This window comes from Asterias amurensis, chromosome 11, assembly GCF_032118995.1.
Source record: "Asterias amurensis chromosome 11, ASM3211899v1".
NCBI lineage: Eukaryota > Metazoa > Echinodermata > Asteroidea > Forcipulatida > Asteriidae > Asterias > Asterias amurensis.
This window is the reverse complement of record NC_092658.1, coordinates 11,357,302-11,384,986: the sequence shown is the minus strand read 5'-3', so window position 1 is coordinate 11,384,986 and position 27,685 is coordinate 11,357,302. Positions and strand designations below refer to the sequence as shown.

General features: G+C 37.1%; 2 protein-coding genes across 2 annotated transcripts; one reads left to right on the top strand and one right to left on the bottom strand.

The window, feature by feature from the left end:
- The first annotated feature begins 1,281 nt into the window (after positions 1 to 1,281).
- Positions 1,282 to 23,334, top strand: LOC139943903 (arf-GAP with dual PH domain-containing protein 1-like). The gene is made up of 8 exons (XM_071940787.1): positions 1,282 to 1,506; positions 4,762 to 4,898; positions 5,497 to 5,591; positions 12,216 to 12,408; positions 15,234 to 15,383; positions 16,207 to 16,293; positions 17,000 to 17,137; positions 18,413 to 23,334. The coding sequence occupies exons 1-8, from the start codon at positions 1,389 to 1,391 to the stop codon at positions 18,614 to 18,616; spliced, it is 1,122 nt and encodes a 373-aa protein (XP_071796888.1). The 5' UTR covers positions 1,282 to 1,388; the 3' UTR covers positions 18,617 to 23,334.
- On the bottom strand, positions 21,730 to 27,437 carry LOC139943904 (alpha/beta-tubulin-N-acetyltransferase 9-like). The gene is made up of 7 exons (XM_071940789.1): positions 27,297 to 27,437; positions 26,581 to 26,690; positions 26,040 to 26,099; positions 25,151 to 25,234; positions 24,680 to 24,739; positions 24,209 to 24,303; positions 21,730 to 23,928 (listed from the first exon to the last, which is right to left on the bottom strand). The coding sequence occupies exons 1-7, from the start codon at positions 27,404 to 27,406 to the stop codon at positions 23,806 to 23,808; spliced, it is 642 nt and encodes a 213-aa protein (XP_071796890.1). The 5' UTR covers positions 27,407 to 27,437; the 3' UTR covers positions 21,730 to 23,805.
- Between the last annotated feature and the right edge of the window lie 248 nt (positions 27,438 to 27,685).

The window sequence follows — 27,685 nt, the reverse complement described above, 5'->3', positions numbered from 1 at the left end:
AAAGGCACCATACACTTTTTGTAACTATCAGGACTATTATTCTCTCTGTATCCAAACATACTCAAAAACTAATAAACATGTGAACAATTAGTAAGGGATGGGCTAAATTGGTCATCGAAGTTGCAAGAAAATAACGAACGAAAAACACCCTTGGTTGCACAATGTGTGTGCTTTCAGTTGCATAGCTTCATGCAAGTCTTTTCATATTTTGTTGAGAAAATACTTTCTTTCTCAAAAACCACGTTACTTCAGAGGGAGCCGTTTCTCACACAGTGTTTTATACATTAACAGCTCTTCTTATAAAACAGGTTGGTAACTGAAATGGTGGTGTTTACTGACGACGTTTAGCGTAGGCCTACCCCACCCACCGAACAAAACAGAAAATGATGCACTTTCTCTTTAATTCATTAAATTTTCTCACACCAAATAATTGCTGCCAAGGGCTTGCTTGCAATAGACCTAGCGGTAATTTTGCACGACGAGGACAATTATTGATCGATGCACTAAAACACAAGTTGCTTCTTATGAGATCGCCACCAGTTTATTAATTACTCCCAAGATTACTTGTGGTAATCATCTTTGCCAATAAGAATTGGAGAGCTGTTGATTTTATAAAACATTTTATAAACAACACCCTTTGAAGTATAGTTCAATAGCAAGAGGTAATTTTCGACCTAGAGAAAATTCATCTGAGGATGATCTGAAAAAGGCATAATGCCTTTCCCAGGCATCTGAAAGCACACAATTCAATGGAACAAAGGTGGATTTTTTTTCTTTCAGTGTAACTTCGATGGCAACTTGAGCCAAAAATTGACAGGTTTGTTATGTTGATGCAAGAAAGGTTGTCGAATTAAAAAAAAGTAATTGCATATTATTAATTTTTATTAATTTTTTCAATAATTGCATATTATTATCATGCACAATAATATTATTTTCTTATACCAGTTATGTCAAACATAATTGTTTTTTCTTTCCCTTTTTTTAAATACTGATAATAACCGAAAACCATCCATTGTTCCAGGGAAGATCATTGGTGAAGATTGAAATTATTAAACTCCATCCCAAGTTTTATTGAAGAGCGCCACCACTTTTCATAAACCGACACCTGTTGCTTCGTATCGGCTGGTACCATTTTTACCATGTTCTTTACTAACAGTTGATAGTCGTCTGGGTACACTGCGGGCAAAGTTTCGATGCGGAAATAATGAGTTTTCACTGGTACACGGTGATACGCCCCTATTGAAAGTGCATGAGAGGTTACCAGTGCTATCTTAACTAGATTCTTCGTGTACTTTTTAGTCCAGTTTTTCTTACGCATAAGTTTGGTAAAGTGTAGGTTGGGTCACACTGTTGGAATTTGCGAAACTGTTAGTAATAAATAAGTTACAATGTATTCAGCACCAACTACAAATAAACTGTTAGAAATTATAAAACAGCCAGGTAATAATGTGTGTGCGGATTGCAGCATCAAGCTCCCGGAAAATAAAGAAACGGTCAATAGCACAAGTGAGTATCGTTGTTGTATTTTGTCGTGCCAAGTTCACCTAGCAGCACACAAGTGTTACTGGTTCAATCAAGTGTGGCACACTTTTCCTGCCTTGCTATAAAAATGTTACACTTCATTAAATACGAAGCCGTTTGTGGTGACGGAAATACTGGGGTTCGTAAAAAGTTCTCTGATTAAACTTTTTTTCAAATGTTGCAAGAGACACGGCGACAACTTTGGGGAAACCCACATACATATTTACATACCGTAGTCATGATGATGTAACGTTTTTCCTTTTGTAGTTTTTTAGGTTTTTTTTTTTCCCATTTTACTTTGCATTTTATAATGTTTCTTCGCTGTTTGATTTTCTTAAGACTTTTCCTTTCCTTATGTAAACGGCTTGCTTTTTTATTTTTGGTTTCTTGTTTTGTTTGTTTGTTTCTTTTGGAAGGAAGGGGAGGGGTTGTTTGATGGTAAATTGGGACCTGTTTGTCATTTTAAACTGAAATGATCCAAACCATGCCAATCAAGTCATGAAGTCATCAGCTAGCTGGATACATAAAACAAATTAAGTGTTTGCACCCTGGAAAGGTGCATCCTGGAAAGGTTCACCCTTGAATATTTATAAAGTATTGTATGAAAACAAAATTAAAAATCAGAAAAAAACATAGAATAGACCTTATGCATTGATGTCATCCAGCCGCCATCTTTGAGGTCAAACAGTGACGAAACAATCAAAAGGCACATAGATTGGCCAATGAACAACCTCCTTTTGGCCTCAATGAGTGCCGCACTGAAATGACGCCATGTGCATTTAAGGTCTATATATATGCCTAGTTAGTAGTAATAATAAAGAGCAGCACACCCTCAGAAAATATCATTAACTATAAATGCAAAAAAAAACAAAACACAAATACAACATATTTTTAATGTTACAGTCAATTGGAAGATCAAACTCACATTCACAAACAAACTAAATTATTGACACAGTGTTGGAATACTTAACCAAAACGTATAAATTGAAGTATGCTTTATTGGTTTTCTGTTTTTGGAGGAACGGTAATAACCCTGTGAGGCACTCCTACTTTAGTAGCGAGTCTGTCAAAATGGCAGTTTTGTAAAACATATCTGTTTGTGTGTGAAAAGTAGCTGTGAATAACTCGCCAAACGTTAACCTTGTCCAAATCATTCAGTATTCCAGAAGAATAAAGATAAGTAAATCCATAGAAAAATTAAGTTTACTTTTGCGTATTTGGGACCAGATATTGACGCGTCTAAATTTCTGATCGTCCATTTTGTCGACTGCCACAAAAAGTATATTTTCAAGAATACTGGAGGGTGCTCTTTCTTTCGAGATAATGTGAGAAACCAAAGTACATGATGTAGAATTTTATCAGCTTTCCAACGGTACTATTTTGAAATAATTCACCTAAATAAAAATGGAATTTTTGCCCAGTTTTTCGAACACATGAAATACGGACATATTATGTCGATTTTTCTCCTGAAAATACTTCAAAATGTCATATTTATAGGTCATTACAGTTCTTTGACAGAACTCTATTTGAAAGATTATACTCTGAACTGGGTGTCTATGCACTTTTTTTTTGTTTTATTAACTATCGCAAACAAGCGCAAAGCAAATTTATAGAGAAGGTTCTTAAAAAAACCCATCGAAATCGGGTCAATGGTTGAACACAGCGCGGCAGTCTGCCGCACTCAGACACATAGTCTTGGTTCCAAGACCATTGGTGTTGCGCGGTCACACACAGCCAACGTTCGATCTATGCACGCAAGGGCAAAAACTGTACACGCTTGTAGTCAATGAACGTAGAGGGCGCACTGTTTCTCTGATTTCCGAATCCAACCAAGACTATCCGACACACTGTGTCTGCGCAAATTGCCATTCCAATGGTCGTGTCCCCTGACTTAAAAATGGCTTATCAGCAAGCGTTGCCGCGTGAGTGTGGACACCAGTCTTTGAAAGATTGCGCAATTCGCTGATACACAACCAGACCGAATAAGAAACAACGGGCGACGACGTCTGCCCCGGGATTTATTGGTTTTAATAATTCAGAATCGGAGAGGGTTAAAATAAATTACGTTCTGATGGCCTTTTTTATCTTCATTCCATTGTTCGAGGTTACATACATGTTTTAAACTTGACTTTTTTGTTACTATTTGTTTAATAAGATTAAAAAATAATAATAATAATAATAATAATAATAATAATAATAATAATAATAATAATAATAATAATAATTTTTTCGTGCGGAATTTGAAGACATATTATTTGGCAATGTTTATTTTAACTTTCCAAAATGAAAAAAGGGCTTAAAATTTAAGTCATAATAAACAGAGAAGTACACAAAATTACTCTAATGAATTGATACTTTTTTTAATAAAATACTTGGTAACTATTTTTATAAAAAAAAATTACCACACAAATTCCCATATTTCTTTATTAGCATTTGTTTATTGGCATAAAGTGCAGTTTTCAAAGGCCAAGGTAGCGGTTAATTGTGCAGCTTATGTCTTAGAAACTGACTTGCTTGAATCTTCAAGACTTGAGGTACCTGAAATGGGGAAAAAAAGAGATATATTCACGCTTCATGTATTTTAATTTGTTTACCTTTTTTTAAATATATAATTAGGCTTTAAAATATGTAAACGAGACACAATTATCACCTATTTTCCCATTGATGTGAATACCAAGTTCAATTTTGTCAAATTTATTATGTCTGGTATGCTCTAATGAATAAATCAGGAGCAGTTTCCACACTCTTTTAATCAGTAAGAAATTGACAGACTCAAAACGCCCTTTGCCATGTTTAAAATGAGCATAGCTTCTCCATTATACAAGCTATTGAAATAAAATAAACACCATTGATTTGCTTTCGCCGACCTCTTTCCAATGGTATAAAACTTGTTGAGGTTTTGTGAAAAAAGACAAATTTTGCCGGACGCCCTAACTTTAGATTAGAGCAAGATATTTCTTGCTTCAAAGTCGAACTATTCACTGACAGTAGTCACAAAGTTTGTAACAAATTAAACATGGTTGATATTTCATAAATGTTTTCTAGTCATTTACACTTAAGTGTTGTTTTGGTTGGCTTGGCTACACAACTAATAACAATGGTCCGCTCACCCATATCACTAAATGCTAAAATGGTGACACGCGACAAGCTTTGTGGTCTGAAAATCACTGGAAAAATAGTTAAAGTCGAATTCTGACAATTCTTCAGAATAATTTGTCTCCTGTCACTTTGATTTTGTAGCACAAGCCCACTGGTCCTCTTACAACCTAGGAGTGTTCCTATGTGTGCCATGTGCATCAGTACATCGTAAGCTTGGAGTCCACATCAGCAAAGTCATATCTGTACAGCTAGATAGATGGAATGAAGATCAAGTTGAGGTGAGTCTTAAAGTCACCTGAAAATATATATTTTTTCCTTCACACATTAGAGTATGTTTATGAACAATAAAATACATTTTTTGAGTAATTGTTTATAACGATTTATATGTGTAAAAAATGGAAAGTTGTTTGGGGGGGCAGGGGTCGAAATTAAGTGTATTTCCATGGTAGTCAGCAGGGCTAGTGACCAATAATTTTTAGTAGCCCTGATAAGATTTTGGTAGCCCAAAAACCACGTTATGTCTCGCGTCACGGCTCAAACTTTACAATACACAGATACACCAATAACATAGTTCTTTATTGTTTGTGATGATGATTTTTGCATTATTATTCAACTAGCCCGTCGGGCTATCAAACTGGAAAAAGCAGTAGCCCGGATGTAAATCTGGTAGTCCCGGGCTAGCGGGCTAGTGGCAATTTCGACCCCTGGGGGGTGACTCCACCTACCTCTTTTGTGACGTCAATTGAGGCAGACTTTACCTCGATCGATGCAGACTTTGCCTTGATCGAACATAAAAATAAAAAATTAAATTAAAAAAATGTAAGTATTGTGGAGTGAGCTTTCAATAATTGATGGTTATTGTCTTTTTGTCATCAGTTTATGGGTGTGAATGGCAATCTCAAAGCCAAGGAGAAGTATGAACAAGATGTTCCAGTCAGCTACCGAAAACCACAAAAACCTTCGGATCCTGAGTAAGTACTCTTTTTTAGTTATAGTTTTAGGTTGAACAAAGACACATTAACTAGAGCAGGATTTGAACCAACGCCCGTCTTGGTTGAAGTCCCGGCACTCTACCAACTGAGCTGTCTAGCCCTACATGTAATTGATGGTCTCCCTATTTAGTCATAATGTTTGTTCGGGGTGCCAGTCTGAAGTCATAACCTTTGACTGCCGTGTAGCCAGGGATCACACCCAAGTTTATGACACAACTAGGGCCCAATTTCATAGAGCTGCTAAGCCCAAAAGTTTGCTCAGCATTAAATTTCTTCCTTGATAAAAACAGGATTATCAACAAAATTTCCATTTGTTGCATTTTGCTTGTTACTGATGTTTGCTTATAAATCCTGAAACTCACATGGAAATTAGGATGGTAATTCTGTTTTTATCAAGGAAGGAATTTCATGCTAAGCAAATTTTTGTGCTGAGCAGCTCTTTGAAATTGGTCCCTGGGAAGCGGCAGCTAGGGGATGACCTTAGGGTGACGTGACTTTTTATTTCAGATATCAAGTAAAGAAATAACAAGGGAAACTTTTAAGTGAATACCAAACACCACTTATTTTGTGTAACTTTTAAAATAACTAGTTGTAGTACGTTTAAATCCATGGTATTATAATAGTGCGCTACAAAAATATGGTTATACACAGAGCTGTGTATTGCTGCAGCATAGAGGAATCAGTTTTCTTTGATCACGTGGTTGTCGGTCCGGCTTTAGCTCTATCGGAGACTTTGAATGAATGTCCAGTACAGAAATTCAAACAAGCTGATGCTCTCTTACCCAAGCCCAAGCAGTGGTTTCAAATATGGCCTTAGAGTGCATAGAGATTAACCCACACCCTTTTGTCTGTGGTGCCTAAGCTTGGGCGATAACGACTTATTTTATTCACGATATATCGCCGACAATATATCTCGATATTCGATATAATCGCGATTAATTTAATTTGACATCATCAGTCTTCAAACTGCAAATGAAAGTTGTAGAAGAGACAGTCATAGCATAAGAGAGGTGTTCTAATGAACTATTCTTCTGGTTTTACTCCAAACCTATGGGGTGCAAGATGTCTCAGCTAGGAAATACATCGTGATATTGCGATATTTAACTGATATTGCGATATATCATGATATATCCCGATATATCGCGATACATCGATATTTCGATTAAAGCCAAATCGATCCGATATCGAAATCGTTTCCAAATTAATATCGCGATATTCGATAATATCGTGGGTATCGCCCAAGCTTAGTGGTGCCCTTTGCAAAAATCCAATACAAATTTCCATTTTCCTCATAACTCATAGCAGTGCCCCTTACCGGAGGAAAACTGCCGCGCCCCTTTCATGATGCAAAATTCAAGGCTTGAAAACTTAACCCACAACTACTGGTACATTGTGTTTGAAAACCTAATTGGGTTCCTGGTTGTAGCCAAAACCACTCCACAAGTTATAAATATAATATATACCCATCATAATTGATCCTTCTAGATTGTCCAAAACCGAAACAGCAAAACACATGAACTTTGACAAATTGGTTACACGTTGTACACTAAGTACTTGGATGCTGTATTTTGTATTTCAGGATTCATTTATTTTCTCTGTGTATAGGCCTACAAGTTGTACACACCACACCGCGCACTATAAACCCTACCCATTACCATGTACTTCCTGTTAAAATTTGACCTGTAAACATGGTTGAGATCCTCGAGGTTTTTCCTGTCCATACTGATTCAGGGTCAGATACTAAAACAGTATCCCTAGTGAAATGTTTTATTTTCATAATAAATTGACATGCTTTGTGTATTAAATTGGTTCATTTGTCAATTGTCGCAAGACCATCCTTATAAGTTTTATGCTGCTTTGGATTTTTAAATGACCACCTTTGCACCAATACTCCACAATGCTCAACCCAGGACAAAATAAAGGGACAATGAGAAGTTATTCAACACCCTTTCTTCATCTTAAGCACCGAGAAGGGGGAATTTGAAGGAAGCAAAAAACCTTTTTGTTCCCTTGACAGAATACAATGATCCCGTATTACGCCCTCCCTCACTGGGTGCTCACAGCTCAACCTGTAACAGCTATTGCACCATCCAAAGAATACTCTCCCCTTAATGGAATATTCATCACACCACATTTTCTATACACAAAAACAATTGGTCACCATTGAAGAAAGGTAACAAGTATAGATTTTATCAAGCATTGCTGTGAAAAACGGTACAGTGGCTTCCTGAATGTAAGGGATGCGTCAGTTTTATTGTTTTGCATATTTATTCAAGGCGTTGACTCAGGAAGTACGTTGTTTTGTTTTGTAAAACCTGTTTGTTGTATTTTTTCAATGTTACTTTAAATGCATTGTTAAATATGAAGAAAAACAAGAAAAACACACTTGATGGTATTTAGGCCTAATTGGTATTCCAAAGGAAGGGCTTGACCTTTATTTAAAAAAGTAAATTATGATTATTATTCTGGCTTATTCATTCACTGCACTGGCGGCCAAGCAGGCCGAAAAGCACAGTTACCGGTAAAAAAAAATAGTTCATATATGTAAACATGTAAATGGTTGCGGTCATGCAAATTCTGAAATCATTGGCCCACCAGAGACCATAGCCTTTTTACACTGTATCTCTGATCACCATGGTATACAGCCATGTGGAGACACTGGGAGTTCTTTGTTTTTAACCCCACAGTTACCCTGGAGCACTTTTACAGTGCCGCCCCCCCCCCCCCCCCCCCCCAGGATCCTATTCCACAAGGTTCCAGGTTCCCAGTGGTTGAACGCTTCCCCCTTCTCCAGAGCAGGGGTGGCTGTTCCCTGGGTATCCCATTTACCGGGGTAGGACAGGGATGAAGTGATCCAAGTGTGAATGGCCGGCCAGTTATTCTAAAGAATAGATTAGCGTGAAAAGGTCTTTAAAAAACTTGATGGCCGCCATTGCTAAATTTTCTGCATTTTGTATCACACATCCTCACCCAAGAGAAAGAAAGCAAAATAGAAACACATGTTGCATTTTATACCAGTTATCCTTCACTTGGTGCCCGATTTGCATAATGGTGTACACCACCTCTAAATAGCACGGGGGGGGGGGGGGGGGGGGGGGGGGGGGTTACACAATATTGTGTCTCTCTTAGAATATTGGGAGGCACCAGGGGAAAACATTTGGGGAATACCCCATTTTCTTTTAGCATTGAAATGGACCAGGGCATCCCTGTACAAAAGTGCACGATTGATCAATTGATATAATTGTGTACCCCTGCCCCTTTGCTATTGTGTCTTTCTGAGAATATTTGGAGGCGCTTGAGGGGAACATTTGGGGTACAAGCCCATTAATGTCAGAATGATGTCACTGGATGTTTTGGATGTTGACAAATTTTGTTCTGGTTTCGGAAGAGTAGGCCTATTGAACGCAACTTGCCAATTTACACCTTTAACATTTAAGGTTAGACTTAGAGACGTGTAATTGTTTCCACACTCACATGAGGACTATATCTATCGGAAATTGAGTAAATCACAAAACTGAGTTTGACATAGTTTCCTAGTGTGTAAGTTCCTCTTGAAAATTATTTCCATTCTTTCCTTACATGTTCCACAAACCAGTGGGGGATGACTCCTGAATATTAGCACCTGTCCGCAATATTAGAAAAGAAGCAAAATCCACTCAAATCCAATAGTTGTCTGGGAAACAATAATACTCCACTTTTATAATGTTTTGAGCGAAATTATTTATTACTTAACAAATTGGTTTCAAACAATTTACTTTTTAAAGGTACAGTACACTTTTGGTAATTGTAATAATATAATGGAAGAAAAATACCCAATCAGATTCAAATCTTTGTGTGAAAGATTACCTCTTTCTCTACAAGTCCTAGAGTGTTGATTCTGACAATGTTTTATAGTATTCACAGCTCTCAAATGCTCTTTACCAAGTTTTTATGGTACTTTATTTTTGGAGTAATTTACCAAAGGATACCCTCCTTTTTGAAGTGGTCCTTGTTTGCAAAGTCGGGCCTGATATTTCACAGTTAGGCAACAAAGACGATTGCTTCCATGCCCCCTTGTCAATGCTTTCGTGCCATTGAAATAGATAGAATTTTAAAATTTTCCTCATAGCCATAGGGTGCCCTGTACCAAGAAGAAAATGCCTTCTTTGCCCTTTTATAAACAAAGCAGACATTCTTCTTGCAAAGTGTTCCTGTTGATTGTTTATGTTTCACTTATATCCTGCTGACTCACCCTACCTGTTCATTGTCTAATTATCAGACTGTTGATTGTAAGATTGTTTGTCAACCACCATGACTAGATGATATATGTAGCGTTGAGTGCACTGTACATGTATTTTGTGCAATTTGCAATTTGCTTCCTTGTGCTCATCCATTGAATGTGCAATGACTATTAATAATTTTCCATGAACTGTTGAACATACTAGTGTACATGTACATGATGTAAAGTACATACTTTGACATGTAAAATACGTACTTTTTCACTGCAGTTGTTGCAGATCTTGTTGAACCATAGAGCAACTTGCTCGGGGCACAACAGAGCTGCTTAAGCACAAAAAGTAGCTAAATTTTGCATACCAGAATGAAGTTACCAGCCAAACTACCTTGTCACATGTTGGGACTGGTATCCTGCTTGTTGTTGCTTCTCAGCAGAAAAATGTTAAGCAATAGAGAAGTCTTTTACCATTACCTTCTGTAAACCCTGTAAGTTATTTGTAAATCTGTGAACTTTTATTTTTGTTTCTGTTCCGAAAGTGTATAATGGCTCTCATAAACATTGAATTTATTTCTAAAAATCTCCCTGACTGCAAGATGCATTGTTGGCAGCTCTGCTTGAAGGTTTTATTTTGTAGTGGTTGAGCGAGAGGATGTCTTGTCTTGAGCCGATGCCTTCTCAGGAAACTCTGATGGTTGTCTTCCACGCATCCCGGTCCAGCATCAGTGTCCTAAGTTTTATTTTAATAAACTGATAACATGTATGATAACTCTGCATGAATAAATTTAAGATTTCACACAGTGATCATTCATTGAATAAGATTAACCATTAGATAGGAAGCAGTGATTTGTTTCACTCCTTTGAAAGTTTGATTGAAGCCCTTTGGTTTCTATAAAGAAAAAATACAATACACAAATAAAGAATGTTTGTGAGTGCAAGGACTATAATGTTTTCATAAGTTGACATTTAAAATGTTCGATTTAACAAGGCAAAGCCAAGCAGGAATGGAATGTTCCATCCTTCAATGGATAAAAATACTCTCTCCATTTCACAATTGCAAAACAGTCATTGTTTGTTTTATTTCTAACATTCCAGTTGGTCTATGGAAGATAATCCTATCATGATATTATTGTACTCTGGCATCCACCTACAATTTATAAGCCATTTTGAGATATGGCGGACTTAATACTTTGACACTACATTAGGTTCTAGGTAAATCTGTTTGTATATTATCTAAATTAACCCACCATACATGTACATCTCAAAAAGGCTAAAGACATTTTGTACTTGTTTGTGTAGTGTGTCATCTAGTGTGTAGTTTAGTCAAAAGTCTAGCAGGCAATAGTCCAGACCTGATACTTCACGGAGGCAGCGAAGGCGCTTGCCTGCATGCCCCCTGATGACTGCCTTGGTGCCCTTGAAATGTTCCAGTAGAAATTGATATCTTCTTCATTGGGTGTCCTTTACCATGGAGACAATGCCTTGGTGCCCTTGCCTTTTCAAAGAAAGAAGCATAGTGGAAAAAGGATATGGGACGAAAATGCGTGTGATCTACAACGATCCAATCAAATGACAAGGCTTTACTCGGGACATAAATGTACTCGGTGCCCCTGTTGGTCTTGTGTTTTTCAATTGAATAATAATACCTTGGTGTATAATTTCTTTGTACTTGACACACATAAGACAAATGGGACAGATCTTCTCTACTAAGTGCTTGTTCATTTTGGTTCTGGTCCAGTAAAATAAATTCTGGTCCAGTAAAAAGTTTGAGTTACATTGGGTGCGTTCGTTTAGCTTCCCGGGGTCGACCCCGGTCAGGCCCCGTTGCGTTCGAATAGCTTTGGCGTCATTCCAGGGGCTCACCCGGGTCAGCCCCCAGTGCCTTGCTTGTGAAGTGGGTCACTTGGGGGTGACCCGATGTGCATGACGTTACCACGAGAGGGCGATTGTGATCGTTTGATTAACTCTTGTCAGGGGCTCACCTGAGTAAGCACCGGGGGGTCGACCCAGGGAAGCTAATCAAACGCACCAAATGTGCAAGTCCTGCGATCTTGTGGGTTTTCTCCCACCTGTGAATAATGGAAAATATTGTTTAGAGTGATCTCTGCTGTTTCTAAAAAGTAACAAGGTATATTGACTATGCTGTAATAATAAATGGTACATACTTCATTCTTTTGGGGGCAATGCAGTAAACAAAAAGCCGAAACATTAATGTAAACGGCAACATAAACGATATATAAAAAATAAAAATAAAACATGTTTACGCCAACATAAAAAAAATTGAAATTAGTTTTTTTTAAATTGTTTGTACAGACACAACAGAATGTTTGGATTATCATAATACGCACATGTTGTTTTCAATTCTCTTTCATTTTGATTGTTTTTCTTAGGGTTGTACGAGAGCAATGGATCCGTGGAAAGTACGAACGACAAGAATTTATCAACATCAGCCTGCAGAAGTTTCGGTGTTCGGAAATGACAGGGATGATGTGGAAGAAACTGAAGGACAAACAGAACTTCATGGAGAGAAAGTTTGTCCTCTCAGAAAATGACTTCACGATCAAATACTACAATAGGACAGATGTAAGTGTTGTGCAGGCGTCCCATCAACCAAGCCAACGCCCATGGGTGTCTTTTCCTTTTGCAAATAGTAATAATATTTAGCTACCTTTCTCTTTCTTTAAACAGATCGTGCAAAGTCTCACATGTATTTGAACATTTGTGGGACCATTTTGGGCGGCTTGTTTACATTATAGTTGACAGTTTTCTTTCATATTGACCCATTTAACCTGATGTCATCATCAGAAAAATCTTGAATGCGCCATACTGGTGGGCAATTTCACTGTGCGTATTATATATAATTCTATGCCCTGCGTTATGCAGTGAAGTGCACATTTTAGGTGACGCAGCGTTATTACACGTAAACCTAACTGCCCACCAACATGGTGAGCGTGGCATCAGTTGCCGCGTGTGAAGCGCGTGCAAGGGGTCAATAGCGCAATTCAAGAGAATGATCATTGCGCTTCAAGCATTATTGGTAACTGGGCCATTTATTTAAATCCTTAAATTATCTCAGCTTCTCAGCTCCCTAGGTAGTAATACACTAGTGCTGCTTAACATGTAGCACACTAAGCTTAATCAATCACAAGAACCAAACTCACAAGTCCTCACAAGTTCCCATTTACCCCTGGTTAATGGAGAATTTAACGTTAATTGTCTCGTTCAACATAAAAATAATAATAATAATAATAATAATAATAATGATAGTAATAATGATAACTACTGCGCATTTTCCATACAAAAAAGATCAAAAGTGCCTTGACAACAAAAATTATGATGATGATTTAAAATAATGACATAGTAAACACCCCCCCCCAAAAAAAAAAAAAGCAAAGTAAAAAAAAAACCACACCCCCCTTGACTCAGCAACCAGAACGTGAGCCTGATGCACTTAACCGCTTGGCCATTGCTTCAAGGGTTGAAGGAAACAAGCCCTCACACTTTCATGGGTCTCAATGTTGGAATACGTGCAAGGCTAACACAGTCTATGTCAACCCCTCATTGTATTCCAAAACAAACTCAAGTCCTTTTCTAGTTTCACCCTAAGAACATGAACTCTCATAGTTCTCCAAACGGTCAATCAAGTTCAATTATGTGACGTTTGCGGTGACACCATAATCTCTTTTTGGAAGTGGTAGTTCTGAGAGGAACCGGTGGTTCTGAGAAAAACGGTTGGTTTTGAGAAGAACCGGCGGTTTGACAACTCAACGTTTCGATCAGGAATGCTGTGTGGTCTTCAGGAGAATATTGGACTGTGTAGCTGATGATTGTTTCTGAAGTACTGCCAAAGAGATTATTTGGTAGTGCCTCTTATTGCACACCCTGTTACTATGGAAAAACAGCATACATGTATCTCTGTACTTACTTTTCTCAAAAGTTTCACAAGACTGCAGGACTTGTAGCTCTTGATTATTTTTAAAATGGGATTTTATTTACTAGACCAGAATCAAAATAAAAAGAAACTAGAATCAAAATGAGAAAGCAATTTTATCATCTAAACTGTTTCATTTGAACAAACAGTAACCAGATTTATCTGTTCTGTTTTATCATGGGTCATATTCAGCAGCAGGATTGAAAGATATTTATTAAAACTCAACATTTGAACATAATTTTTTTTAGACCAAAAAAGAGCTTCGGACTTGTCATGTCTTTGAGTTAACTGGCTTGACACTGGTCCAGTATAAATATCGAGCCCTGGCATACATGTAGGTCTCATAACAAGTGTGTCAGGAAACAGCCTTGGTAAATAAAAGGATTTCACTTTGATTTTATATCAGCTGAAACAGTTTATTTTTCTATATGTACAGTATATTTTGTAATCTGAGGGAAATGATGATACTACAGTGGGTGGAAGTGGAAATGCCCTGCAAGGTTTCATGGAAACAGAAAGAGTTCATTGTGTCACAGCAAACATTTACCTTGACCCTTTAACATAACAGCTGTGCAGTTGAGTTTTTTTTTTTTTTTTTACTTTTAACTGCATTGTGTTTTGTCCATTAGTCAAGTTTCCACATCAGTATACACATGTGTCAATGTTGTACAAGCTTTAGAACTTTGTGCACTATAAAATCCATCAAATATTTGGATTTGGATTTGATGGCCCATAACAGGATTTCAGGGACTAGAAATAAGACAGCAATTTTACTAGTCCATGTCATTCAAAACATGTGAAATAAAAATGCTTTTCAAGAGTAAACTAGCCAGCCGGACCACTTGGCTGTATTTTGACTGGTTCTCTATAGTGTTTTGTCTAGGATCTTCTAATGTTGCAATTAAACTTAAAGGATTCAAGTACTTCTTGATGAGAATACAGACTTTTGTAGAAATTCCTGACTTCGGAAAGAATTTCTTTAGATTTGGTCAATCTGGAATCTGCATCATTAACAACACAGTTGATAGATTTACTAACGAAACTACGTTTCTCCATATTCAGAAAATACTTGGATGGTTTTTCTCCACATTCCATCCACCGTGTTCTAGATCTTATGAGTACACCATCCATTTTGATTTTACGAACATCTACCAGATCAGCTTGTTTGGCACTTACGAGATCAACTGACTCAATGTCACCTTCGGCCACTTTATTGGAAAGAATACCAATGTCCCTTTCTAGAGAACCCTCTAATTTGTTGAACCCTTTCGTTTGCCATGTGGAGTAAGAAATAGTTTTAGACCTTATTTTCATAAGGAGCATCTCAAAAAAAGTCTGGACGTTAATGGTGAATATCATTTTCCCCTTTGGCAGCGAGCAACTCAAAGTTTCAATATCCAAAAACATATTTGTGAATACTCTGTTAGTAATGTCCTTTTCCATTGTCTTAAATTTGATGTTGTTTACTTTGTTTCAGGCTAAAGAACCAAAGGCAATCATCCCCCTGGACTGCCTCAATGTTGCTTTCTGTCCTGATAAGGTCGGTAACCCCAACGGCATGCAGCTCTACTTTGAGCTGAAGAGCGGCGAGCTGCGTAACATCTTTGTGTACACCGACACTGGCAAGGTAGGTTAGTCTGGGACCCTGCACACTGTGCATAGTTATAGCAGAGGGGTGCATTGGTGCTTTTTGGACACCCTGGTTTAAATGTGTACACCCTATTTTATATGTCGTTTGCATGTAAATATATTGTGAGTGAACACTTTGGACACCAAGTTGTTAAATTTCCAGCTTATTTGGAGACCCTTTAAGCAAATCTTGTCTAAAACCTTAGCACTGTGTACCTCCCTTCATCCTTAAGAGATTGTTTTATCTGTAAAACCCTTGACCATAAGCCAAGACCAGTGATGACCAAATCATATGGTGAACGCAGCTTCGTTCACACTGCATCTACCTTATGGAACAATCTCCCGGAACACATAAAAAACATTGACTCCACTATTAAGTTCAAGATTGCTTTAAAGACGCACTTATTTAACATTTAATTCATCCATTTGTTTGTTACCCAGTACATCTTGTCTTTGTATTCTGTTGTGTTTTTCTCAACAGCGCTTAGGGACACGTTTGATTTCTATGTGTTATGCGCTATATAAGAATGGTTAATTATTATTATTATTAGAGATTTTTGGCTCTGTTATACTCTGGCAAAATATACATGTAAGGGAATTGAAAATGAAACAGAAATACATATTTTGATTTAGAGTTGTAAATTACCATGTATATGTTAACCATGTGTATGTTAACGTGGGAAAAAATGGAAAATGTCAATTTGGTGCGATACAATTTCTTTGACCCTGCTCAAATCCTGCTCTTTTCAATTTATTTTTGGTTTCCCCCTACATTATTTTGTGTGTTTTTGTTTTTTGTTCCATTTTCTTTTCTCATCCAGGAAATAGTTGACTGGTACAATGCAATTCGTTACATGAAATACAACCGTCTGATGGTGGCATTCCCTGCTGGTCGAACTGACGAAGAGGTTAGTGCAATCTTGCTGTTTATATTTTCAAGGGAGGGATAGAATGGGCTTTTCAGATTCAGCTACTTTTTTTTGCTGTTGGGTATTATTTGGTTTGGGTAGACCTTTGTGCCCTTACACTTTTCTTCAGAAAAGGTAATAATAGAACAACGATGGAAGTACCCATAACTGAAAGTGAAAGTGCCTTTTCTAGACTGAAAATGGCCTTGCCCTCTCAACGTTGAAATATGTCAACTTATTATATCTAAAATAATAACGATAATGATACTTATATAATACTAACAAAGTTTTTGTTTTACATAGCGAAATTACACTTGATTCTTAGAGCGCTTTAGGAAACGGCAAAAGAGAGAAGAAATCAAAAGTATGGAATTAAGATGAGCAAGAGTTTTAATCTGACAGCCTCATATTCTCTTTATTTTGGTCTACATGTACATAGATAAACTCTCCCCCTCCAACTTCTGTGCTTATCATTTTGCTAATCTATGTAATGATGATGTATATGATGATGATGTTATACTTTGTATGTATGTTATACTTTGAGAATAGTATGAAATAAATGTTGACTTCAATTGAATTCTGACACACCAACTTTTTTCAAAATTGTCTGTATTTTAATGGTTTCAATTGTACAGCGCTTTGTGATGTTGGTGATATGGAAGGCTTTTTTTAAATAATAAATTATTATTAATGGTTTGATTCACAGGTCAATCAGATCCTTGATAGAGGGGATATATTGAAGGAAGGCTGGCTGCATAAGACAGGCTCCAAGGGGAACGAAGCCTTCAGGAAACGCTGGGTGGTCCTTACCTACAAACGGATCACTTACTACGAGATGCCATTGGTAAGTAGGCCAAAAAAGATGAAGGGGCAGGGCTCGAAATAAACATTGGACCGCAGGTCTGAGGCCTGATTTTTGCGTCAGGCCAGTAAACTTAAGACCTGACTTGTCCGTCCGCCTGTCTTGTGTTTATCAATGGAATATTAAAAACCTTATTTTTATTGTTAGTTGTTTTACATGAAGGTGTTCATTTGTCTATAGTAAAGCTATTGTTTTGTTTCACTTTGTAGGCTGTTGCTTGACTTGCACCCGCTTTTTGGAATGTCCCTGTACTTTTATATATATTGACTGTACTTTTTTTAAGCAAATTTTTTGCTTAAGCAGCTCTATGAAATTGGCCCCTGTTTGTTAATGATACATAATGGACCCCTTTCGTGAAATATGGAAGTTGCACATAGCGCATGCGCACTAAAATTTTGGTTGGCAAAAATGAGGGAACATTGCGCTGTTGTGTACACAGCGAATTGCCATGTGAGGCAGACGCGCAGGCAGATGCGATTGCGCTTCTGCTTAGTGCACAACTCTTTGGTGTTTGCCAACCAATAGGGTCTGTATGAGAGCGTAAATGTAATTAGCCTATTCATGAAAAGGGTCCATTGTTTGTATGTGGTTTAGGGACGCAGAAGCGATAATTTGTTCTGTATTCCACTAAGCTTGTATCATAACTAATAATAAAAATGTGTATTGATTTGTTGACTTTATGATTTGTATATTTCTCTTGTAGTATTATTATTTCTCTTGTAGATTTGTATATTTGCTTGTTTGTTGCTTGTAATGTATTTTATGTGCTGCGCCTTGAAATAGGGTCTGGACACTAGGTAGATGTAGATGGCACCCATTATAAGTGCATGTAATTATATGATTATATTATAGCAGCATCAAAGCAATGATAGCTATAAGATGCGAAGTAACGTCTTTAATGGATTTGTATATTATGGATTTGGGATCAGGTTGGCTTAGTGAATGTTCCCTGTCTTCCACCTCTGTGAACCACTGTTGTTCAAATCCCACTTTAGACCGGAAGCCTTTTATTTGGATTGGGCTTTTAGTCCCTGATTGTCTGGGTTTACCCCATTTTGTGTTTTTCGAAAACTGTACTATTCGCTTCCTAGTCGTCCAGTTATTGTAGCTAATGGTTGTGTAATAAGATAAATAAATGAAATCAAATAAATTCAATATATAACCTTAGTTGAACTCATTAGGGCCTATAGTTCTATCATTTGGTAGTTGTTGCTCTTACCATTCTAACCATGACCTTTGACCTTTATGACCTCACAGGATGATGTCTGCAAGAAAACAGTGAAGCTAATGAACACAAAGGAGTACAAGTGTATCGATGGTGTGCCCCCAGGCAAGCTTGAACAAGGCTTCGCCTTCACCTTGAAGACGCCCGGACGGGATTTCTTCTTCTCAGCTGAGACGAAAACGGAACGCGGAGATTGGATGCTCGCCATCAACAGGGAGATCGGCATTCAAGCTTAAGGGTGTGCTTCCAAGACCAGCATTTTTTACATAGTCTTAAAATAAACTAGATAATAACCGTCTGGATTGAAGTAAATATGAAGTAAATTATATACTGGTTACCCCTGATTAAAGACATTGACTGATAGGGAGACTGCCAACTTAAGGCTAGATAGCTCAGTTGGTAGCGCGCAGGTACATTAATCTGGAGGTCGTTGGTTCAAATCCCGCTCCAGTCAATTTGTCTTTGTTCAAACACAAAACTAATTATTATGCAGTAAGACATTTGGATAATTCAGTATTTCTTCATTGCAAAATGCTTGTGTTTTGCACGCCATCATTGGCAGCTTTCTGTGTGCATATAATAAATAAACATTATGTAGTGAATAGGACTTTTTTATACAAATTATAGTGGGCCATGGTCCGGTGGTTCAGAGCATCAAACTAAAATATCTGGTGGCAGAGTCATCAGAGAGTTTGTTTGAATCCTGCTCAGGACACTACCCTCGCATCATTAAGCCTGTCACCTGACAAAAAAACCTTTATCACGCTGTTACCATCTTGGTTATGTTACCCGGGGTGGATTTCACAAAGAGTTAGGACTAGTCTTATCTCGAGTTAGGACCAGTTACTCGTCCTAACTTAGGACTCTCCATGCAATTTGTATATCTCCTAGGACTAGTCCTAAGTTAGGACTAGTCCTAACTCTTTGTGAAATCGACCCGTTTCCATAACGGTAATGAATGCTAACATACAGTGCGCAAACATGGCACCAGACTATTATTTCGTCCAGTCTCAGATTGGTTACAATGAGTTGGAATGAAGTAAAATCAAAATGACCACACCGTGATATAGATCTATAACTGCTTATAAATCATAACCTCGGAGTGTGATGGTGTGTTAGCAATGTGTGCCCACCATTTGCTGCCGATGCTGCATACTCCAAAGGGGTTGAGATGGTTTTAGGAACGCCCAATGAACATCATTAGTAACAGGTGCTATGATACAGTGTTTAAAAGCACATAATAACTGCATTTTTTAAATAATAAAAAAAGGTTCTTCATGAACTTCTCCAGAATGATGGAGGGAAAATGATTTCATAAAAAAAAATCCTAAAACTTAATGGAATTTGTTTTATGCAAGGTTGTAGCAGCAGCATTGTGCAGATTTTATAACCACAATGTCAACATGAGAGGCAGGCAGCCCCAGCAGGACTAGATTTTTGTGAAAATATCCATAAGTGTTACGAGACCATAACCTCTCTGGCTTTTCTATATTTTGTAAAACACATAATCTTAAAAATCTGAAGAAAAAAAATATTTAAAAAATAGGGAAATTTCGGTGTAGGAATTTTTGGGGGACTAACCTTAGACCATGTAGACAACTCGAGTTTTGTTTGTTTGTGTGTTTGTTTTTTTAGAAAGAAGTGATTTTACAATGATGTGTCAACACCCAAATACTAAACTGGATTTAATATATTCGTAAAATCAAGATGGCCACACCGTGATAAATCATTGCTTGCAGTATCCAGGGCCCAATTTCATAAAGCCTGTAAGCACAAAAATGTGCTAAGCACAGAAGAGTATTGCTTAACAGGAACAGGTTACCAGCCAAAATTACTTTAAGTTTACATTGTTATGACTTGTGGTGGCCCACTCAATGTTTGCTTAGGGGGCTTTATACAAAAACAAAAACAAATGTAAACAAACAGCAGGAAAGCTGCATATAATATATTTTTTCACTTTTGTTATATTTTTCTAATTCCACACAAATGTCTCCAGTTTTACAATGTATAATATTGTTTATATTTCACTGTAATAGAATACTATTGGTAATGATAATAAAATAAAAACAAATGTAACTACTTAAGATAACTCCGAACAAATAATTATGCAAGTTTATATAATTTAGAGTAGAATAAAACTAAGGGATTTCATTTCAATTGATTAATTGAATTTCACCATCTTGTATATCCATGCAATTTTTGTACAGATTTAAATATGTACACGAGAATCAGAGATTTATTAAAGTTTGAGTTTTTTCTCGCTTCTATTTTTATCGGCAAAAGACACGTGAAAGGGCACAGCCTAGATCATGCAAGATATGTTTTGAAAGCTGTATAGATTGGAAAAAAAGTGCAGGTCATGAAATTCATGGGGGATTGCCTGCAGCAAAAACTTGTTACATTGCATGTTTATACCATACCGTTCATTGCAGTTGCTGATAGTTAATTTGAAATCTTTATTTGTTCAATCCGTCTGATGGTTAACGACACTAGACACCTTTGGTAATTGTCAAAGACCAGTCTTCTCACTTTGTGTACAGTTTCTCGACATACATGTGCATGCAAAAAATAACAAACCTTTGAAAGTTTGAACTCAATTGGTCGTTGAAGTAGCGAGATAATAATGGTAGAAAAAACACCCTTGTCACTTGATGTTGTGTGCTTTCAGATGCTTGATTTCGAGACCTCAAATTCTTCATCTGAGGTCTCGAAATCAAATTCGCGGAAAATTACTTCTTTCTTGAAAACTATGTTACTTCAGATGGAGCCGTTTCTCACAATGTTTTATACTATCAACAGCTCTCCTTTGCTCGTTACCAAGTAAGTTTTTATGCCAACAATTATTTTGAATAATTATCAATAGTGTCCAGTGCCTTTAAGCTTTAAGGTACATTTAACAAATCTTGTATCTCTGCTGTGTACAATGGAATGTATTTTTGCAGTTTCTGAACAGTAATATTTGTTCTGATTTAAACATGTCATGACCCCTGACTTAGGTATTTGTTGTGTGTTTTTTGTTAAGGGTTTTAAACAGCGGACTAATCCTTGAGCTAGTTATGGGTGCGTTCGATTAGCTCTCCCGGGTCAGCCCCAAGTGCCCTGCTTGTGGAGTGGGTCACTAGGAGCTTGCCCGAGAGGTACATGGCATCACCACAAGAGGGGTAGTGATTGTTCGATAAGCTCTTGTCAGGGCTCACTTGAAAGAGCACTGTAGGGTCGACACGGGGAAGCTAATAGAGCGCACCCTATGAGAACCCTTTGTTGTCTTTCCTTTGTCAAGTCCTTTGTCAAGTTCCATTAAGGTAATGGTATTTACAAAACAAAATGATTACTCAAGAACCTACACAAATAACAATACCACAAGTAGGCACATATTTTTATTCAGAATACTGATGTGAAGTGGTTAAAATTCACTGAGAACTGTCTGAACAAACGTCTTTATAAACCAGCAAAAATGTGCAAGATGTCCACTTTTCTTGAAAAAAAATTGAGCTTTCTTAAAAATATATACATGTGTTTTATTTATTTCATGATCATTGAAAATATTTTGTTGAATTTATTAGTATTTTTCAATGTTGATTTCAGTCTAACTTTGTTTTTGTTTACCCTCGTGCATATCAGGAGACGAGGAGCTCAGAGAGGTCATGTAACGTTTTTTAAAAACGTTTCATTCTGTGTTGAGAATGATTCATTTTTAACCATCAAACCTTAACAATTTAAGCCAACTAATGTTTGCATTTCAGTTTCTCTGTCTTTTTAGCATATTCTGAACTTGGACAAATTGAGCAAATATAACCAATTAGTTTCGTCTGCATTTTCACAAAACAGATCTAGATTGTTTCTAACATATTTGTGTATGAAAACTTTAAAGTTAAATGCATGTCTTTCAGACTATACATTGTAATAATTCTGTGAAATTTTATTTTTGTTAAATCTTTGTAAATTTGAGCTGTTTGTTAAGGGTGCTAGAAACCGGCAGCATAACGATCCGGTTGAAATAGGTTATGTTGTATTTACCTCGATTTTCAAGAAGAGTTTTGGACCAATTGTTTTAGCCTTAACAATTTGTCGGGAAAAAGGTGAAACACTAGACAAACTTTTCAAATTTTGCTATGGGTTTTCAACATGTACTTTGTGAGAAGACAAAAGATTTCCGTAAGACCAAGACCAAAAGTCTTGCATTCTATTATTGTAATGTTAGTGGGATAACAGGTGCAATATTGTACAAATGATGGATGCATTCGAGTGCATTGTTGCAGACTATTAATGGAACAATCTAGATTTCACAGAGCGATTATATTCTGCGACAATGAACCAACGATTTGCATTCATTATTTTTGTTTTATGTAACACACAGATCCTTTTCATTTGAAATATTTTCAGAATAAACATGTAGACATCATCCTTGTCCGCCATGACAGGACCTTGCCTCGTTTGAATACATCGGCGGGAATGATTGGTTTGGAAATGATGCTGCCCAGGGGTCAAAGAAATATGCATATTTGGGTGCAGCAGTAAATGTATAATGGCAACATAATGGATGACACATGATGCGTGTTCCACCAACCAAATGAGAATGATCTGTGTGTGGCATATAAAGTAACTTGAAATGCCAACGAATCAACACACCATTACTCGTCATAACAATCTATAGAAATCACTGAAAACAAGGAGCTAGGGGGTTTGGGGATTTCCTGTTTGGGTATAGCACTGCTCTTTCAGTTACCTGCAAGATGAAGCTGACCCCCTAGAGATGTAGAATCTTTTTGACATCGGTTCATCCAGGGGGTCTATATATATGTATAAATTGCAGTATCACTATGCCTTTGAACAGTTAAGTAGTATTTTCATACAGATCTGTGATTTAAATTTTGAACTAGTCATTGCTCCTTATAGGAACATACTTTATGCATGAAGACAGAAATTTGTAATAAACTTTACTACTGGAAAGATACTTTTACGGAGTAGTTTGTTTCTTTTTCCTAAGACGAATGCATACTATAAACCATAATTCATAAATACCTCAGACAGTTTCTCTATTCCTATTGGTGGAGAGTGCGTCACGTGGGTGTGTATAAACCTTTGTTTATGACCGGTAAAAAGTGTTAATTCATGGACGTGACACGCGACCTTACACCTGTTCTTATAAGACAGTTTCTTCAGTCCTATTGGTCGAGAGCAACGGCTGAAACAGTTGTACCACATTATGCGCGACGCGCACAGCATTCCCTTATACGGAGTTGTTTACCCGAGGGCGGCGGAAGGCTTTACCATTTCATAACTGGAGGGGTGTTGTGTTGAAAGAAATCATTTAACAATTACAATTTTTGCATTTATTTTACTTTTTGACCAAAAAGTGATGATGTGTTTGACTTGGGGTTGAAATCTGGCTTGACCCAAGCATTGTGTGTGGAGCACCTCATCATCACCTTTTGGGTTCGTAGACTTTGCATTCCATATGTATAGTTTTTGTATTCAGTTCACTCCTGACGTCTTCTGTTATGTCCAGGTGCAAGGTCATCTCTTGAAAGACTTCACTCACAGACTCCTAAAATAAAATAGTAACATATTTCAGATTATGATACAGTAACTCATTAACCATGTTATTTGAAAGAACATGAATTTGTACCGCAGCACAGAGTTCAAAATCAGCACTACCTTGACCAAACAAACCTTGACTCTATCTTTAAAAGTGATCTTTGAGGGGTTTCCAGATTATACTTTTCCAGACTTTGACAGTATAAGCTATCAGATTGGAACAATTAAACTTATTTTTGGTAACTATAAACCTTGTACTTTGTCTCTAAGCAACAGAAACTGGAACTTACTTCTTGGAACCCAAGCCTCTTGAAAAGGGCCAGACTGGGCTCATTTTGGAGCCCAATCTTGGCTACAAATCTGCACATCTGGAGTTTAGTCACCCCTGGAATAAAAATATAATAAAAAAAAATATTATAATGTTCTTCTGGTAAAGGATTCCTCATAAGTGCACTAATTAAGTAACTCAGTGTAGCTCGCAACCCTGAGGATACCTGTTCAAAGAAGGGTGCTTGCTATAATGTGAAACAGAAACACAGGGGTTATAAAATCCCTACATGAAAAGTGTTCTGGGACTTTTAAGCTGCCGCTACCATCCTTAGTACATGGGACCTAGGGCTTAATGTCTCACTCGGAGGACAAAGTCCCCTCACAAATGGCACAAATGACAAATGTGTGTTAATTAAAAACTAAAAAGCTTTTGTCGGAATCTTTAACAATTTTCTTTCAAAGAAAATCACATTCACATGTTAAACTCTTACCAAACTGCATCATTAGAAGTAGAGCTTCCTGTCCAATTCCCTTCCTTCTACATGACGTATCTGCAAAACAAACAAAAATAGTAAAAACAGTTCGGCTTTGGGCAATAAAGCTCTCAGCCCTAGAAAAGTTCATGTATTTTGCCCAAGCCTCAGGCTTAGGCGCTACAGTGATTAAGTTCACTTGAGGCCTCCTAGTTTCTTTACCAGAAATATATTATAGCAATAAAATAAATAAATAAAGCAAGCAATTTCCAAAGAGCTATAATAAGCAAGCAAGCAAAAAAAGAACAAGAGAACAAATTTGGTTCAGTAAAAGAAGAATTGCCAGTCCATTGTTTTGTCATTGATTTCCTGAAATCTTTTGGTATCAACATTTTCTGCTCATGTCAGAGTCTCTTTGAGCTGTTTTTATCTACACCGTCTTCAGTGCTAAAAAAAAAAAAACTCAACGAAATTAAGAAAGAAGGTTACCTGCAATCATGATTTCTATCTCCGCTGTACGGACGTCATCGTCTGAATCAATGCAGTAGAGATTAACATCACCGCACATGCAATCTACATCGATGTATACAAAGGGCAAAAATTTTGGGCAAAGAATTACTGAGGATTTGGAGCAGTCATATAAATACAGATGACCGACAAATTGACTTCCTGTAGCCAGCATCCAATAACACTGAATATCCCGATGAGTTTGAAGTACTGTCTCGATATCTGTACTAGATAAGGAGATATTTAACCAAACAGTCAAAAAATGGCGGCCATTTTGAAATCCAAGACGGCTGCCATATGAGGGGCAATTACTGGTGGCCCCTGGACTAAAATTTGTGTATTGTGTTACTTTAACCATGTGTCAAGTTGCATGTTTTTAAGGGAAAGTGCACAATGATCAACAACAGGCAATTATCAATAGGATAAATTAAATCATTTTGATTTGACACCGACGCATGTTCTGTACTTTCCCAAGTCCTGCGAACAAATTTGCCATTAAAGCAGATGTCTTTACCTAGAATGCCTGGTAGCTAGAGGCACTTCAAATCCTATATCCTAGCAGCGGGTACCGCAATCATTTAATACATGTTAAATTTGCATTGCAAAGAATATTCTTTATCCCCGAAGCATATTTAACATGTATTATTTGGTTTTACACATACATCGATGTATGTTCTGCGGGGAAAAAACCCACTATATAATATAAGCCTTTCACTCGAGTGGGATTTGAATCGACGACCTTTGCCATACCAGAGCACTCTTTTTTTTCTCTTTCTTTTTTCCCTCAAGTATACAATGCTTTATTCAAAAAAGAAAAAACTGTGTTTCATTGCTAGTCTCTTTTTAACTTATACCTGTTGTCTTTACGAACCTGTTTCTGGACACTCGGGAGTTTGCCATTTGTCTTTCTCAAGAAGAATAAATGTGCACTCTGTGAAAATAAGCATATTAAAAAAAAATGTAAGTCAAATCTTTAGAGCTCTCCCAACCATAATTTCAGAAAAACAAGTTACTGATGATCTGTTTTTGTTGTTTATCACACTAGCGCTAGTGGTGAAATACGTTTAAATGTAACGATTCTGCGACCCATATCCAACGAGGACGAGGGCTGTATTGCCTATGCGGCTGAAGGCCAAGGTGGATTTGGGACCCAGACAAGCTACATTTTTGCATATTCCAGGAACGCGTATGTGATAACAAATTTATCTTCTGTACATTTTGCGTAGAAGTGCAATAGTTAGATTTCTGTGCCATCATGCTTGAGGTACAGGACATCCTAAGCAACACTTTTAGCAACAGCCGTAGCCGAAGTTGTGATAATGTAACCCGCCTCCCGACAGCCACCAGGAGGAGGAGGGACGTAGCTGTAGACTAAAGGAAAGATTGTGTATTAATTAAAGGGGAATAGCCACTTTTTTCATCGAGGTGCCAGCTCTTTTGCATTTCATATTCCTCTGCAAGAGTCAGGGGCTCAGACGCTGTCAATTGTTGCAACACTTCGGACTGCATCCAGCCATTGTATCTGGGGATAAAGTTTAAAAAACATGTCATCAAAAAACATATCAAAGAAATTAACCTTTTCATTTATGCAACACACTTGTTTGAACGAGCACAAACACTGTGATATATGTACTCTTGCCTGGGTTATCCTGATTTTCAGAGATATTAACACTGTTTTAACGGAATTCCAATCAATCACCATTGTGAGATAGCAAATTAGGCTGGCGGGGGGATTCGATCATTCAGTATGTCGAAATTCCACAAGCCACACTAGTGTTGGAGCTAACAATTAATATTATTTTTATGATTGTGCAAAAAATTGTAAAAAAATTAGGATAATTTATGTAAAATGACTTCTATCTTTTGTTTTTAATGTAACAAAAAAAATCAGTGGTTTTGTAGTTAATTAAGGGGGGATAAATTGGTGGCGGAAAATTATCCGAGACAAATTTGTGTAAGTTATATCGTTTGGCCTTGATCAATATATCATTGGCCAGTGCAGGTGCAATGCAAAGAAATTGTAAATTATTGCAATCGCATGCTAGCTGAAAAAAATGCTAAAAAGCCTAAATCATGTCGTGAATATGAATGATGTAGTAAACTTAGTAAGCAATCGTACATATATTACCTGAGAACATGGTGTTCTTTGTAAGGTACAAACACAACACGGCTTCCCTCTATCAAGACATTTTCATTTATCCTCATTGTTAAAACGATTTTTAAGAATAAATATTGCATAAACTGAAGCAGTCGACACGGACTTTCATTTTGTTGTTTTTAGTCATTGGATCCATCCAGCCTCATGGTGGCGCCCTTCAGATATTTTTAAGGCAAGAATATCTGCAGTGCAGCAGTGCATAGCATTACTGCATTAGCATGTACAGTGCAAAATGATAAATATTAAAAAATACACGACCAAATACTTTGAAGTCTCGCAGCTTTTAACATTAAAGAGGAAATTATTCACTGACTCTTGAACTTGAATCCTTTGCTCAATTTAATATGGGAAGTTTCTGG

What these genes read in the sequence shown, in the direction of transcription:
- LOC139943903 (XM_071940787.1), top strand. Translation starts at nt 1,389, where the DNA reads ATGTATTCAGCACCAACTACAAATAAACTGTTAGAAATTATAAAACAG. An exon ending in AATACTACAATAGGACAGAT is followed by an intron (nt 12,409 to 15,233) that starts GTAAGTGTTGTG and finishes ACTTTGTTTCAG; the next exon opens with GCTAAAGAACCAAAGGCAAT. An exon ending in CTGGTCGAACTGACGAAGAG is followed by an intron (nt 16,294 to 16,999) that starts GTTAGTGCAATC and finishes TTTGATTCACAG; the next exon opens with GTCAATCAGATCCTTGATAG.
- LOC139943904 (XM_071940789.1), bottom strand. Translation starts at nt 27,406, where the DNA reads ATGCAATATTTATTCTTAAAAATCGTTTTAACAATGAGGATAAATGAA. An exon ending in AAAGAACACCATGTTCTCAG is followed by an intron (nt 26,691 to 27,296) that starts GTAATATATGTA and finishes CTTTATCCCCAG; the next exon opens with ATACAATGGCTGGATGCAGT. An exon ending in CTGGCACCTCGATGAAAAAA is followed by an intron (nt 26,100 to 26,580) that starts GTGGCTATTCCC and finishes TTATTTTCACAG; the next exon opens with AGTGCACATTTATTCTTCTT.